The sequence below is a fragment of the Plecotus auritus genome, assembly GCF_963455305.1.
Source record: "Plecotus auritus genome assembly, chromosome: 3".
In the NCBI taxonomy this organism is placed as follows: Eukaryota; Metazoa; Chordata; class Mammalia; order Chiroptera; family Vespertilionidae; genus Plecotus; species Plecotus auritus.
This window is the reverse complement of record NC_137772.1, coordinates 119,301,311-119,317,742: the sequence shown is the minus strand read 5'-3', so window position 1 is coordinate 119,317,742 and position 16,432 is coordinate 119,301,311. Positions and strand designations below refer to the sequence as shown.

The 16,432-nt window shown below is 40.0% G+C and overlaps 2 protein-coding genes across 5 annotated transcripts in view; both read left to right on the top strand.

Annotated features, from left to right (window-relative positions):
* Positions 1-1,796: 1,796 nt before the first annotated feature.
* Positions 1,797-16,432, top strand: part of N4BP2L2 (NEDD4 binding protein 2 like 2) — a 128,925-nt gene continuing 114,289 nt past the window's right edge. For all 4 annotated transcript variants that reach the window (XM_080662151.1, XM_080662152.1, XM_080662153.1 and 1 more), the window contains exons 1-2: positions 1,797-2,048; positions 3,086-4,332. In XM_080662151.1, the coding sequence (XP_080518277.1) occupies positions 3,086-4,332 (1,247 nt within the window). In that variant the 5' untranslated portion in view covers positions 1,797-2,048. The remainder of the gene's footprint in view (positions 2,049-3,085; positions 4,333-16,432) is intronic.
* On the top strand, positions 14,304-16,279 carry LOC308245237 (small ubiquitin-related modifier 2). The gene has a single exon (XM_080662163.1). It carries the CDS (start codon positions 14,403-14,405, stop codon positions 14,688-14,690), a length of 288 nt encoding a protein of 95 aa, XP_080518289.1. The 5' UTR covers positions 14,304-14,402; the 3' UTR covers positions 14,691-16,279.

Below are 16,432 nucleotides of genomic sequence, written 5' to 3'. Positions count from 1 at the left end.
TTTCCATAATAAATTTCCAGCGAACAGATTTTCAAAATTTGAAACGAACAAAAAAATAATTGTCACCCTGGCAAGTTTGGCTCAGTGAATAGAGTGGCTGTCCAAGGACTGAAAGATTCCAGGTTTGATTCCAGTCAAGGGCACATACCTCAGTTGCAGGCTCAATCCTGGGCAGGGTGCATGTGGGAGACAACCAATTGATGTGTCTCTCTCCTCTCTCTCTTTCTCTCTCTCTCTCTCCATCTCTTCCCCTCCCGTACACTCTTTCTAAAAAACAATAGGAAAATATCCTCAGGTGAGTATTAACAACAACAATAAATTAGTGCAAAAGAAGTTATGAAATTTTTAAATGGTAAAGTGACTTATGGGCCACCCTGTAGCAGCATCAGGACCAATAAATGTGAAGGATTTGAATGAGTTAGAAAAAAATCAATATTTTGTAACCTTCCTGGTAAATATTGGTTGCAGCAAGAATCATCAGTGGAGGCTGAACCATAAGGTAGAGTTTGAGTAGGATCAAGATATTTGCTTGGTCTCAAAGTATCTCCTCACAGATTGCTCATTAGTTCCAAGGAGGAAAACATACAGTGGAGAAACTGAATAACACCTTGATCACGTGATAGAGATTAATATCACCTTACAATGGATAGACAGACATTCTGTGCCTCTGGATGTAATTTCCAGAGAAGGACCCACTTCATTTATGTGGCTGTTTCAAGGGAGCATGCATAACTGGAATCTACTAAGGAGGAAATGTCAAACAAATGTCAATGTGGAAATTTGTATTTCAGGAAGATTCTTTCTTTGTAAGGGAATGAAATGCTTTGCTGAGTCCTCTTGTTCATAAGGCTGTTAAATAATCAAATGCAAACATTCCGTACTGTGATTTTAAATATTGTATTTATAAATTAAAACACTATGACAACAAAGATTTATTTAACTATGAAGAGATTAGCAGTTACCCTGGCAGGAATAAGAAAAAATGCCGGGTAGGATGGAGGTCTAGGGAGAGGGGACCCTGTGCCAAACATTACCAGTTGTTCAGTTCGTATCATTCTTTTTTAATTATTATTTTTTATTGATTGAGTTGAGAGAGAGAGAGAGTAAGGGCGGGGGGAAGACTTCAATTTGTTGTTTCACTTATTTGTGCATTCATTGGTTGCTTCTTGTATGTGCCCTGCGGCAGGTGGGGCGGGTGGGATCTAACCTGCAACCCTGGTATACCGGGAGGAGGCTCTAACCAAGGCCAGTATTTATTTCTAATTTAATAAACATATAGCCTTTCTTTTTACCAGGCGCTGTTCAAAGCACTTTTCACATACTGTATGTATTGACTTTTAAATGGGTAAGCTCAGTAATTGGTCTTTATCTCCCAAAACAAAACAGATATATAACACTACATGATTTTATCATAAGCATTTTTATCAGTCGTCAAGGCTCTGCTGCAGCGATGCTCTCCTTCGGTGGAAGAACATGAGACTACAATTACTGAATGGTTTTTGTAAAAACAAGGGCAGCTCTACTTTGCGATACCAAACGTTGAGTTTCATTTGAAAAACCTGATTCTTTGTAAAAAGCCTTAAAAGCATAGAGGGCCGCTTACGTATGTTTTTGGGGTGCAGACACTCACGTTATCCATCCCTTTAAGGGTGAATCCCACAGCATGGGATTGGCTGAAATTGGAGTTTTAAGTAACTGCCCCACTCTAGGAACCAGTTCCGGGTTAAGTTTGTTGCAAAATCAGCGGGTTAATGGCGCAATGGAGTCTGGGAGACCAGTCGTCCGCAGAGACATGCAGTCCGGTGTGACGCTGACTTCAATTCCAACAATGCCCAGCGCGAGCCCGCGATTTCTTCTGGGTCACTGTGAAGTGGCCGCCATTTGTGCACGGACGTGTATGGCTCGTAGTTCTGAACTGGGCTTTCAGTCCTCCAGGTTTTTGCTCTAGGGCCGTGTTTCCGCGTTTCTTTCAGCGTCTCAGAGGCCTGTGTCTTTGCAGAATACGGTTTCATTGCGAGGTGAAGGTCAATGCGGAGCTGTCCGGTAAGGTGAGTAAACAGCCAATTTCAAGTGTGTGTGTGGGGGGGGGGGGGGGGGGGAGGGGGGGGATGGGGAGGTAGTGGTGGTGACTTTTTCCGTTTTTTCTTTCTAACGTCGGCGATGTGGATTCTCGCCGGCACTTGGTCAGACCCTTCCGTTCCGTTAGCTGTACACGGATTCTCGCAGAACCTGAACTTGTTTCAGTTGGGACCGAGAAAGCAGTGACGCACTTTTGCCCGGCCTCCCGGGGAGGCTGTGGGGCGCAGGTTGTATGCAAGGCTGCGCTCCGTTACCACTTCCCCCATGTCTTCCTGGGACTTTTCTGACCTTTCTAATGAGGGAACAAGAAGCCGAGAGGTAGCCGAGTTAGGGCTGTGGTGTTCGGCGTTCTTTACAATAGTGTCTTTCTCTAACCTCAGTCCTATGGATACTGTTCTCTGTTCGCCTTTTTGCCTTTTTCTTCGTGTTGGAGGAACACCAGAGAGTGGGCAGAACGAAGAACTGAGCAAAGCAAGCTTTCGGATTGTATTATTGAGGGCCTCTCAGAAATGTCAAGGGAAGCAGAGTTTATCTTCGAAATGGACCGATCATCTAGAAAAGAGGAGCGCTTTGATTTGGGGAGTTGCCAGAAGTCTCTGCTAAACAAAAATGAAGTTTGTATTTGTCTCATTTTCAGTGCAGCTAAATTAGTTTTTTCTTTTAAACGATATCATATCATCAAAATGTATATTATTTATTCAACTTTACAAAGTTATAGTTTTTAAGTTCTCTAAGTTCAGAAATGTGTCATTTAGATTAAAGGAGAGGTATATCTTTTTTTAAAAATGACATACGCTTACCTTCAATTAAGATCCCTCTCAAATTATAACAATACTTAAATAGTAACTGACTAAAATTACAAATTTATAATTTTTGTATTTTGGGAAAATGTTACCATTTACTATCACAAACTTAAGTGCCTTTTTCTATTTTCTTGTTTCCAAAAAAACTTGTTTAGAATTTTTAAAATATTAGCTATTAATTGTATGATTTGTGTGCTCCTCAGATGCCTTATGGTGAAATTGAAGCTAAATCCTTGGGATATGGGGAAGATCTAACAAGTGAACCATGCCATAAAAAATTGAAGTTAACCAAAGAGTCTTTTGTTTTCCCCCATCATGGTAGTTCTAATTTTCACAGAGTCCAAGAGAAAGTTGGAAATGATTGGATCCCTTTGACCATCTTTGATGTCAGAGGACATAGTTCTCTTCAGGAGGACAATGCCAAAACCACAGATTTGCTGAAACCTATGCATGATGAGATGCCTGCTGATAGACCAACTGTTATTGAGTCCATTGATTCACAAGTTTTACAGGCTACAAGTCCTCCATTGATATCCACAGATGATGAGATATATAGCACAAGTAAAGCATTTATAGGACCCATTTACAAACCCACTCAGGAAAAGAAATGTAATGAAAGGAAGAATCAAGCAGACACTATCAATGGTATAGATGGCAGAGGACAAGAAGAGAAACAGAAATTTAACTGCAAAAAATCGGAGATTGATAATGAGTTATTCCAGTTTTACAAAGAAATTGAAGAGCTTGAAAATGAAAAAGATGATTTAGAAGGCAGTAGTAAGGAACCTGAACCCTCTGAGGAACAATTTATTTCATATTATCAAGGCCATAATAATGATCTGATCAAATATGAAGAAGAAAAGAAAAGAGATCTTACTAATGTTCTTCAGTCACATTGTGGTTATCAACAGTACGTGGGGAATGAGCCAGGCAAATATTCCTGTCAAGGACAAGGAATACCTACATTTTGTGACGTTTCCTTTACTTCCTCCAGGCCTGAATGGCAATCAGTGCATTCTTTTATAGTACCCCGAGGCCCTCCTCTTCCCAGTTTTAACTATTTAAATATTCAAAGATTCAATGCTCCACCAAGTCTACCAAATATTTTCCATGCCCAAGATGGCCCTCAGATTCGAAATGGATGTTATGTAAATAATTGTCATGTTAATTGGAATTGCTTGACTTTTGATCAAAACAATGAATATATTGACTATGAGAATATCATTAGAGATCTTCCCTATGGAAATGACTACACTGTACAAAATGGGTATGTGAATAATGGTTTCTGTGAAACCAGTGAAGGATGCTGGAAAGATCCTTCTATGGGCAAGTATAATAGAACAGACAGGTTTATGAACCAGCAGTTTCAAGAGGAAAGATTAAATAAATTACAGAAGTTACTTATTCTTTTAAGAGGCTTGCCTGGTTCTGGGAAAACAACATTATCTCGGTAAGTAAAGGATACCAAGTGAATACTTGGTAATTCATTACTTTGAAATCATAAATGATAGTTGTGATAATTAGTGACAAATGCTTTCATGTTTCTAGTAGAAAATTTTTATTCTTGAAAATGGCATCTGACAGTGTAAATATTTTTAAAAGATGTTTTCTGATAGAGGAAGGGCGAAATGGCATATCTATAGTAATAATTTGCAAAGGTCTTTAATAATAAATACACCATTATTATATTTTAATAATAAAAAATCCATGTGTAATTATGACAGTGGTGAAAGCAAATGCTATTTGAGAACTGTGCTGGCCTTCACTTTTAAGTCAGCTATTTAAGAAGAGTTGGGCTTTGACTCAGCTATTTCACTTTATGACCATGGACAGGTTTTGCTGTCTGTTAATGGAATGAGTAATACTTGAGAAGCAAATGAGATAACCCAAGGAAAGTAATTTTGGGCATGTTTTAAGCACTGTGCTCTGTTCATACCATTGACTGACAGAGGGAACCCTTGTTTTTGGTTTCTTTGAATTTAAAGGAGTTTGACATGAGCATTATACAGGAGGTTTACAATTGTTTGTATGGAAAAATAATACAACAATTAATAAATAATAATACAAGAATAAACTATCACACTCACAACTGTAAATCTACTTTTGCCCACCCCTGTATGAATTAATGGAGTTAGAACTGGTGATGTTTTATCTGACAAAAGTATTTCAAATTCATGTTTTTTGTTTATATTTTTTAAAAAGAATATTGTTGCACACAACTACATTTTTGCAGTTGTGCAAAATAATACAAAGAAATACAATACAAATTCTTTACGATTCGTGTAGGATGATGGAAGGTTTATGCCAGATAAGGAGAAAAAGAAAATTTATGTGGTATCTTCGGGGGGAGGATAAAGAATTCCAAGGAACCATTTTGTAAATGTTTTATATTTACTTGCAAGACAAACCTGAGCAATCTAAACAAAAGTTTCTTTAGAAGCAAGAAATTAGAGTAAGATTAAATTTATGATATAGACATTTCAAACTAGATTTTAAGCTGTGATCATTGTAAGTAAATTTTATTTTAGGTCTTTACCTTTTGATTCCTCTTTAGTGAAGATTTTGTAAAGATGAAATTTCAGTTCTTTGGAAAGGTTAGAAATTAGGAGTGAAGTTGTCACAAACATGGACACTTTTCTAGATTCAGAATATAATATCGGAATAAGGTATTAGTTGAAATTTGGAAATTTAATCAAGGGATCTAGAGACAGCTGACTAAGATTTAGAATAAACATATGAAAGAGATTAGGTTTGGGACAACATATTGGAGTATGTTGAAATTGAATAAAATAGTGGTAATTCAGTATAATTTCAGGGGGATAGTTGTAGTGGGAGATGATAAAATTGATAATATGTAGTATGTATATTTTATTAAGGGATTAGGTACATATGTTATAAGAATGGAAGTTATAGTAGAAATTACCATTTGTGTTAAAATTTGCAGAGTACTTTCATATATAAAAATCTTGAGATGGGTTGTGTTCTTTTCATTTTATAGAATAAGCAGAGGCTAAAGAGAATAAATTCAACTTAAGGGACTTGGGAGAATTTTCTAAAACTGGTAAAAGACAAACTAGTGATATCAATGATAGTGTTTCTTCCCTACTCCTTTACTTTAGTATCTGATGCATGAATAGCCCTGTGTGTGACTCCTGACTTGGAGTAGCTTGGTTAAAGAATATCTCTTTGGTCAACAATCTATACTAATAAAAGGGTAATATGCAAATTGGTCAGGACGCCCTCATAGTAACGACCGAACAGCAGGCTGCATGGGGCGACCAGGCCGGCAGGGGGTTTAGTGAGGGATGACCAAATGACTGAATAGCAGGCTGCATGGGGCGACCAGGCCGGCAGGGGGGTGCAGTGAGGGGCAATCAGGCCAGCAGGGGGGGCAGTTGGGGACGACCAGGCCGGCAGGGGGGCAGTTGGGGGTGACCAGGCTGACGGGGTGGGGGGCACTTAGGGGCGACCAGGCTGGCAAGGGAGGCAGTTGGGGGCAACCAGGCCGGCGGGGAGGGGGGCAGTTAGGGGCAGTCAGACCGGCAGGCAGAGATGGTTAGGGGTGATCAGGTTGGCGGGGGGGGGGCAGTTAGGGGTGATCAGGCAGGCAGGTGAGTAGTTAGGAGCCAGCGGTCCCAGATTGTGAGAGGGATGTTCCAGATTGGAGAGGGTGCAGGCTGGGCTGAGGGGGACCCCCCCCCCCATGCACGAATTTCATGCACCGGGCCTCTAGTTTTTTAATAAAGCAGGATTGTTTGTTTGGAATTGGATATAAAGCCACATACTCTCTGGTGAGGAATCTATATATATAAAAGCCTAAGCAACCGAACAACCAGTCAACCATCACTGTGATGCGCACTGACCACCAGGGGGCAGATGCTCAACACACACACACACACACGCACACACTGAGTTCAGAGATCATAATAATCAGGCCACTCAGTGTATATCTGTCTGCATTGAATTGGTACCTGCCCTCCACTGCAAGAGACATAATAATACTTCTTCATTCATTGTTCTCAGGACTTTCCTTGTTCAAAGGTTCTCTTTAAATGTTCACTTTTCGAAGTTTTGGCTTAGCTCAGCCCTCAGTAATTCTTTTCTGGACTCAATATTTGCCATTACCACTCTTTGCATTTAACGTCAGCTGCACAATACCTTTCTATTTGTTGATAATTGACCTAAGCCACTTGGTTAAAAGTGGCTGAGGCTTAGTTGTTTATCCACAACTTTACTAATACATTTTAATGAAATCAGTCTTGGGTTAAATTCTGACAAGTACAGACTTTAAATATTTATGAGTAAGCTAAAGTGCCAGCTCTTTGTCCATTTAGGCAAACAGCATTTTGATGAAAGGTTCATTTGAGGCAATTTCAACAATATTCTAGAGGTATAATTTTATTACTTCTGTAGTTGGCAACAGCCAAACAGAATCCTGACTCAGTGGATGAACAAAGGACGGGTTAGTGATCAATCATTGAGTGCCATTCCCAGGGTGCGGGATACAGATTTTTTAAAAAATATTTTTTATTGATATTTTACAGAGAGGAAGGGAGAGGGATAGAGAGTTAGAAACATCGATCAGCTGCCTCCTGCACACCTCCTACTGGGGATGTGCCCGCAACCAAGGTACGTGCCCTTGACCGGAATCAAACCTGGGACCTTTCATTCCACAGGCTGACGCTCTATCCACTGAGCCAAACCGGTTTCAGCCAGAATATAGATTTTGCAAGCTTCTTATACTCTGTTCATGCAAGGAGGAGTGGTAAATCTAAAATATTTTAGCTAACCCACATTTTTTTAAAAAAAATTATTTTATTGATTTTTAGAGAAAGAAGAAGGGGAGGGGTAGAGAGAGAGGAACATCAATGATAAGGGAGAATCATTGATTAGCTGCCTCCTGCACACCCCCCTGTTGGGGATGCAGCCTGCAACCTGGGTATGTACCCTGACCTGGAATTGAACCAGTGACCTCTTGGGTCATGGGTCAACACTCAACCACTGAATCACACCAGCTGGGTTAATCCACACTTTTTACACTCTACTGATTTTACCAATGAGAGAGTGTATTTTCATAAATAGGCCATTAATTTCATTATTAGCAAAATGTCTGGAGTTGATTAGAGAGAAAAGATAATTGAAGCACTTGGCCAAGAGGAAAGAAGATGCTACACTGCTGGCTTTGAAGATGAAAGAAGGGACTGTGATCCAAGAGACGTGAGGTGTTCTTTAGAAGCTGGGAAGGGCAAGGAAACAGATTCTCTTTTAGGGCCTCAAGGAGGAACACCAGCCTGCCACCCCTTTATTTTAGCCAGTGAAAGTGATTTTAGACTTCCAACCTTCAGAACTGTAAGATAATAATAAATATGTATTGTTTTAAGCCACTAAGTATGCGGTGTTTTGTTACAGTAGCATGAGAAACTACTATATTTATGGTAGTTTAAAGAGAGATGGGAAGATGTTTTTCCCCCTCCCTGCTTGAGGGAGAGCTTGGTTTAAACTCCAGAGGAAAGATTTATCTTGCCTTATGTAGGTTTCTATTCTTAAGTCAAGGAGTGTGCAGAGAGTGAACTGCCCAAGTAAAGTAGTCTTGGGCTATGGGTATGCAAGGCCACTCAGTACATAAGGAGGTAAAGGGTTCATGAAGAGTCAGTTTTCACTCAGATTTTTCTGGGAAAATCACTTCTAGTTTTAAATGCACATGGATGTATTTAAGAAAATAATATACAGTTCTTAGAAATTTCATAAATAAACCATGAAAATTATCCTAGTAGGCCATTTGGGGAATAAGGTTCCCAAAACAGGGTTTAAGGAACCCTGTTCCTTAAGTGAAAAAGTATAAGCACATAGTGCATTAGTTATCCATGGCTGTGTAACAAATTACCCTAATACTGAGTTGTTAAAGCAACAAACATGTATTGTCTCTCAGTTTCTGAAGAACAGGAATCTGTGTGCAATATCTGGGTGTCTCTGGTTCAAGGTCTTTACCATGCTGTGATGAAGATGTTGGCTAGGGCTGTGTTCTGATCTGAAGGGCTTGTCTTGGGGAGGATCTGCTGGGAAGGTTTCTCACGAAGTTGTTGACAAGATTTGGTTTTTTGTGAGCTTTTGGATTGTGGACCTAAGTTCTTTGCTGGCGGTAGGCCACAGATTCCCTCAGTTCTTTGCTACTTAGACCGATTCACAACTTGATGGGAGAAACTGAGCCATCCCTGAGCCCAAGACAGAAGCTACTTTTTCTCAGTAATCTAAACTCGGAAGCAAAATTTCATCACCTCTGCCATATTCTTTTTTTTTTTAATTAAATCTTTATTGTTGAAAGTATTACGTATGTCCTCCTTCTTCCCCTAGTAACACCTTCTATCCCGCCCTCATCCCCACCCCAGGCCTTCAGCACCCTACTGTCTGTGTCCATGGATTATGCATATATGCATACAAGTTTTTTGGTTGATCTCTTCCACCCCATCTTCCCTCTGAGATTCCACAGTCTGTTCAATGCTTTTATGTCTCTGGATCTATTTTGGTCATCAGTTTATTTTGTTCATTAGATTACACATATAAGTGAAATCATATGTCTCTTGGCTATCTTTGGAGAAGTATCTATTTAGGTCCTTTGCCCATTTTTTATTTGGGTTGTCTTCCTTTTGTTAAGTTGTATGAGTTCCTTATATATTTTGGATATTAACCCTTTATCAGACGTATCATTGCCAAATATGTTCTCCCATATAGTGGGCTCCCTTTTCATTTTGTTGATGGTTTCTTTTTTTTTTTTTTTTTTTTTTTTTTTGCTGTGCAGAAGCTTTTTATTTTTATGTAGTTCCATTTGTTTATTTTCTCCTTAATTTCCTTTGCCCTAGGACAGTGGTTGGCAAACTCATTAGTCAACAGAGCCAAATATCAACAGTACGACGATTGAAATTTCTTTTGAGAGCCAAATTTTTTAAACTTAAACTTCTTCTCATGCCACTTCTTCAAAATAGACTCTGTGGTATTTTGTGGAAGAGCCACACTCAAGGGGCCAAAGAGCCGCATGTGGCTCGCGAGCCGCAGTTTGCCGACCACTGCCCTAGGAGATGTATCTGTAAACGTATTGCTATGCAAGATGTCTGAGATTTTGCTGCCTGTGGTTTCTTCTAGGATTTTTATGGTTTTGTGCCTTACATTTAAGGCTTATATACATTTTGAGTTTATTCTTATGTATGGTGTAAGTTGGTGGTCTAGTTTCATTTTTTTTTGCATGTATCTGTCTAATGTTCCCAACAACATTTATTGAAGAGACTGTCTTCTGCTCCAATGTATGCTCTTGCCTCCTTTGTCAAATATTAATTGAACGTAATTGCTTGGGTCAGTTTCTGGGTTTTCTGTTCTATTCCATTGATCTATATGCCTGTTCTTGTGACAGTACCAGGCTGTTTTGATTATGGTACCTTTGTAGTATAACTTGAAATCTGGTATTGTGATTCCTCCAACTTTGTTCTTCTTTCTTAAGATTGCTGCAGTTATTCGGGGTCTTTTTTGGTTCCATATACATTTTTGGAGTATTGGTTCTAGATCTGTGAAATATGCTGTTGGTATTTTAATAGGGATTGCATTGAGTCTATAGATTGCCTTTGGTTGTTTGGACATTTTAATTATGTTAGTTCTCCCAATCCATGAATATAGTATATTCTTCCACTTGTTTATATCTTTCTCTATCTCTTTTCTCAATGTCCTGTAGTTTTCTGAGTACAAATCTTTTACCTCTTCAGTAAAAGTATATTCTTTTTTTTTTTTTTTTAATATATTTTATTGATATTTTACAGAGAGGAAGGGAGAGGGATAGAGAGCTAGAAACATCGATGAGAGAGAAACATCGATCAGCTGCCTCCTGCACACCTCCTACTGGGGATGTGCCCGCAACCAAGGTACATGCCCTTGACCGGAATCGAACCTGGGACCCTTCAGTCCGCAGGCTGACGCTCTATCCACTGAGCCAAACCGGTTTCGGCTAAAAGTATATTCTTAAGTATCTTAATTTTTTGTTGAAATGGTAATTGGGGTTGTTTGTTTACCTTCTCTTTCAAAGAATTAATTATTGGTGTATAAAAAAGCCATTGATTTTTGGATATTGATTTGGTATCCATCTACTTTGCCAAATTCATTTATTAAATCTAGTAGTTTTTAGTGGAGTCTTTAGGGATTTCTGTGTACAATATCATGTCATCTGTGAATAATGAGAGTTTTACTTCCTCCTTTCCAGTTTGGGTGCCTTTTATTTCTTCTTATTTTTTGTTTGCTGTGGCTAGGACTTCCAGTACTATGTTGAATAAGCATGACGAAAGCGGACATCCCTTTCTTGTTCCTATTCTTTGGGGAAATGGTTTTATTTTTTGCCCATTGAGTATGATGTTCTCTGTAGGTTGTCATATATGGCCTTTATCATGTTGAGATATGATCCCTCTATTCCACTTTGCTGAGAGTTTCTAAGAGGTGTTGGAATTTGTTGAATGCTTTTTCTGCATCTATTGATAAGATCTTGAATTTTTGTCTTTTAATTTGTTTATGTGATGTATCACATTTATTGATTTGCGAATATTGTACCAGCCTTGTATCCCTGCAATAACTTCCACTTATTCGTGGTGTATGATCTTTTTAATATATTGATGGATGTGTTTTGCTAATATTTTGAGGATTTTAGTATCTAGGTTCATCAGGGATATTAGCCTGTAATTCTCTTTCTTTGTAGTGTCTTTATCTAGTTTTGGAATTAGGTAATGCTGGCCTCAGTAAAGCAGCTTGGAAATGTTCCTTTTCCTTGTGGTTTTTAGAATACTTTGAGGAGGATAGGTGTTAGTTGTTTTTTGAAGGCTTGGTAAAACCTCCCTCTGAATCCTTTCAGAATTGGGCTTCTGTTTGCTGGGAGTTTTTTTTTTTTATTACTGCTTCTATTTCATCAGCTGTTATTGACCTATTCTGATTTTCTGATTCTTCCTAATTCAGTTTTGGGAGATTGTATTTTTCTAGGAATTTTTCCATTCCATCCACATTGTCCAGCTTATCTATACTAATAAAAGGGTAATATGCTAATTAGAGTGGACGTCCTTCCAGACAAAGCTGCAGCGGCTGTGAGAGCCAAGGCTCAGGCAGCCGTGGGGCAGCTGCCGAAGGGCTGAGGCTCAGGCCTGATCCGCCAGGTCACCTCCTGCAGAGGGAGGCCATACTGGGGGCCGAGGCAGAGGCAGTTAGGGGGGATCAACCTGACAGGGGGCCAAGTTAGGGTTGATCAGGCTGGCAGGGGGGAAAGCTAGGGGCAATTAGGCTGGCAGGCAGAGGGGTCAGGGGAAATCAGGCAGGCAGACGAGCAGTTAGGAGCCAGCAGTCCTGGATTATGAGAGGGATGTCCGACTGCCGGTTTAGGCCTGATCACTGGGGACCGGCAGTCAGATGTCCCCTGAGGGGTCCCAGATTGGAGAGGGTACAGGCTGGGCTGAGGAAACCCCATGCACAAATTTCGTGCACCTGGCCTTTAGTTGTCATATAGTTGTTCATAGTATTTTCTTACAACTCTTTGTATTTCTGTGTTGTCAGTTGTTACTTCACCATTTTGTTTCTGATTTTATTTATTTGGGTCCTCTCTCTTTGTTTCTTGATAAGTCTGTCTAACGGGTCATCAATCTTATTTATCTTTTTAAAGAACCAGCTCTTGGTTTCATAGATTTTTATTTTTGTATTGTTCTTTTAGTCTCTGTGTCATTTATTTCTGCTCTATATTATTTCCTTCCTTCTACTTACTCTGGGCTTTTATTGTTCTTTTTCTAATTCTTTAAATTGTAGGGTTAAATAGTTTATTATTTGTTTTACTTGTGTGTGTTTTTGTTGTTGTTTTGTTGTTGTGTTTTTGAGGTAGGCCTGTAGTGCTACAAACTTCCCTCTCATGACTCCTTTTGCTGGGTCCCATAGGTTTTGGGTAGTTGCATGTTTATTTTCATTTGTTTCCAGGAAGTTTTTTATTTCCTTCTTGATCTCATTGGTAACCCATTCATTGTTTAATGCCATTTAGCCTCCAAGTGTTTGAATGTTTTTGAGTGTTTTTACTGTAGTTAATTTCTTTTTTAATTCCATTTTGATCTGAGAAGATGCTTGACATGATTTCAATTTTTGAACTTGCAGAGACTTGTTTTGTGTCCTAACATGTGGTCTATCTTTGAGAATGACCCATGTTTACTTGAGAAGGATGTATAATCTGCAGCTTTGGAGTGAAATGTTCTATAAATGTCAATTAAGTCCATCTGATCAAGTGTGTCCTTTAGAGGTACTGTTTCTTTCTTAATTTTTGTCTGATAGATCTATCCAGTGAAGTCAGCAGGGTGTTAAAGGCCCCTAGTATGACTGAATTGCTGTCAGTGTCTCCCTTAAAGTCCTGTAGAGCAGAGGTTGCCAACCTTTTGGACCTCAAGGACTATCGTTTGGCAACTGTTGCTGTAGAGGTTTTTTTTATATGTTTACTAGAGGCTCAGTGCATGAAATTCATACAGTGGGGAGAGAAACCAAGATGGAGGCATAGGTAAACACCTAAACTGCTGCCTCGCACAACAATTTCAAAACTACAACTAAAAGACAAAACGGACACGAACCAGAACCACAGGAAAGCTGGCTGAATGGAAATACTACAACTAGAAGGAAAGAGAAAAGCACATTGACACTCAGAGGAGCTGCAAAAGGCTGAGGTATGGAGATGCGCACAGAGAGGACGGGCAGCTGAGTGTGCGGCTGGCTTTCTAAAGCGGGAGGGAGATGGAAGCTCCCGACTGCGCTGAACTCCAGTCCCGGGCGAGACTCTGGGAAACCAGATTCATTCGGGGGAATCTGGACTGTCAGGAAAAGAGAAAGCACACTGAGACTCGGGAGCTGCGGAAGGCAGAGGTCCAGAGGCGCTCACGATCGCAGAGGACTGACTGCTGAATGTACAGGCGGCTGAGTACGCGGCTGGCCTTCTAAAGTGGGAGGGAGACGAAAGCTCCCGACTGTGCTGAACTCCATTTTCAGGTGAGTTTCTTGGAACCCTGACTCATTTGGGGAGAAACAGGACTGTCAGGCAGCGGGCGAAACTCGAGGGTGGCTTTCTCTCAGAGGTGCTTGCAGCGATTACTGAGGGACACTGAGACCCAGGGGCCTCATAAGGCAGGGCTGACAGGAAACCAAGCCTGTCTGCTCCGCCCTGAAACTCCGCCCCATCCAAGCTGAGAACAGAGGCTTTTGTAATTTTGCAAGTCTTGTCTTATAAGAGTGTCTCCAGCACAGAAGTTTTCCCAGCATAGACACAGCTGATCCTCACAGCCAATTGGCCTGGGGGTCAATTCCTCCCAGTGATACAAACAACAATCAAGACTTAACTACAGAGCACACAGTGTGCGCGCGCCCTCTCCCTCCTCCACCGCTGCCGCCTCCTTCTGTCGCTCCTGGTACTGCTTGTGTGCTCGTTTGGTGCGGACCTGGTACCTCTTTTGTGAAGCGGCAGCTGAGGAAACTCCGGCGCTCGCCATGGCCGACGAAAAGCCCAAGGAAGGAGTCAAGACTGAGAACAACGATCATATTAATTTGAAGGTGGCAGGGCAGGATGGTTCTGTGGTGCAGTTTAAGATTAAGAGGCATACACCACTTAGTAAACTAATGAAAGCCTATTGTGAACGACAGGGTTTGTCAATGAGGCAGATCAGATTCCGATTTGACGGGCAGCCAATCAATGAAACAGACACACCTGCACAGTTGGAAATGGAGGATGAAGATACAATTGATGTGTTTCAGCAGCAGACAGGAGGTGTCTACTAAAAAGGGAACCTGCTACTTTACTCCAGAACTCTGTTCCTCCAGACCAAGAAGACATTCTCAATTAGAAAACTGCAATTTGGTTTCAACACATCTGACTACTACAGTATAGTTTTCTCTATTCTTTCATTTTCCCCTTCCCCATTCCTTTATTGTACATAAAGTAACTGATGAATGTGCACAAGCATTTGCATTTTTTTTTTTAACTAAATGGCCAATGGTATGTTTTGATCGACATCAAATGGAGATGGGATGGGGAAAAATACTGGTTCTGTGAAAACACCCCCTTTCTCCATTAGTGGCATGCTCATTCAGCTCTTATCTTTATATTCCATTAAGTTATTTTGCTCTCACTGTTTAACAAAAAAAAGAACAACATAAAAATTCTTGCATACCTTGTTTGATTGGAGAATTTTAATGTTTTTCATTTATCATTGTAAAACCAAGGACAGTTTTATAACTTTTTTGTACGTAGCTGTTACATGTAGGGCAATCTGTCTTTAAGTAGGGATAAATTACTCTAAAAAATGAATCCTAGATAGTTTTCCCTTCAAGTCAAGTGTCTTGTTGTTTAAATAAACTTCTTGTTTAAAAAAAAAAAAGACTTAACTACAACAAGGCTGAGCACACAGTCCACAAAGGGGTGCACCAAGAGTGTCTACCTCAGGTAACTGGGGAGGCTGAGCCACTGGGCCCTATAGGACACCTACCACACAAAGCTACTCTACCAACCCAGGGAAGCAGCGAAAATGTGGACACAAAGAAACAGATCACACATGAAAGAAATGGAGGAAAGCAAACGAGTAGATATAGAGTTCAAAATCACCGTTATCAGGTTTTTCAAGAATTTCCTAGAAAAGGCCGATAAATATAGCAAGACCCTCAAGGATATGAAAAAGGACCAACTAGAAATTAAGCATACACTGACTGAAGTAAAATATATTATATAGAGACCTAACAGCAGACTAGAGGACCACAAGAATCAAGTCAAAGATTTGAAATAAAAAGAAGCAAAAAACACTCAATCGGAAAAGCAAAAAGAAAAAAGAATCCAAAAATTTGAAGATAGTGTAAGGAGCCTCTGGGACAACCTCAAGCGTACCAACATCCGAATTATGGGGGTGCCAGAAGAAGCGAGAGAGCAAGATACTGAAAACCTATTTGAAGAACTAATGACAGAAAACTTCCCCCACCTGGTGAAAGAAATAGACTTACAAGTCCAGAAAGCGCAGAGAACCCCAAACAAAAAGAATCCAAAGAGGACCACACCAAGACACATCATAATTAAAATGCCAAGAGCAAAAGACAGAGAATCTTAAAAGCAGCAATAGAAAAACAGTTAGTTACCTACAAGGGAGCACCCATACGATTGTCAGCTGATTTCTCAACAGAAACTATGCAGGCCAGATGGGAGTGGCAAGAAATATTCAAAGTGATAAATAGCAAGAACCTACCACCAAGATTACTCTACCCAACAAAGCTATCATTCAGAATTGAAGGTCAGATAAAGAGCTTCACAGATAAGAAAAAGCTAAAGGAGTTCATCACCGCCAAACCAGTATTATAGGAAATGCTGAAAAGTATTCTTTAAGAAGAGGAAGAAGAAGAAAAAGGTAAAGATAAAAATTATGAACAACAAATACATGTCTGTCAACAAGTGAATCTAAAAATCAAGTGAATAAAAAATGTGATGAACAGAATAAACTGGTGAATATAACAGAATCAGGGGCATAGAAAGGGAGTGG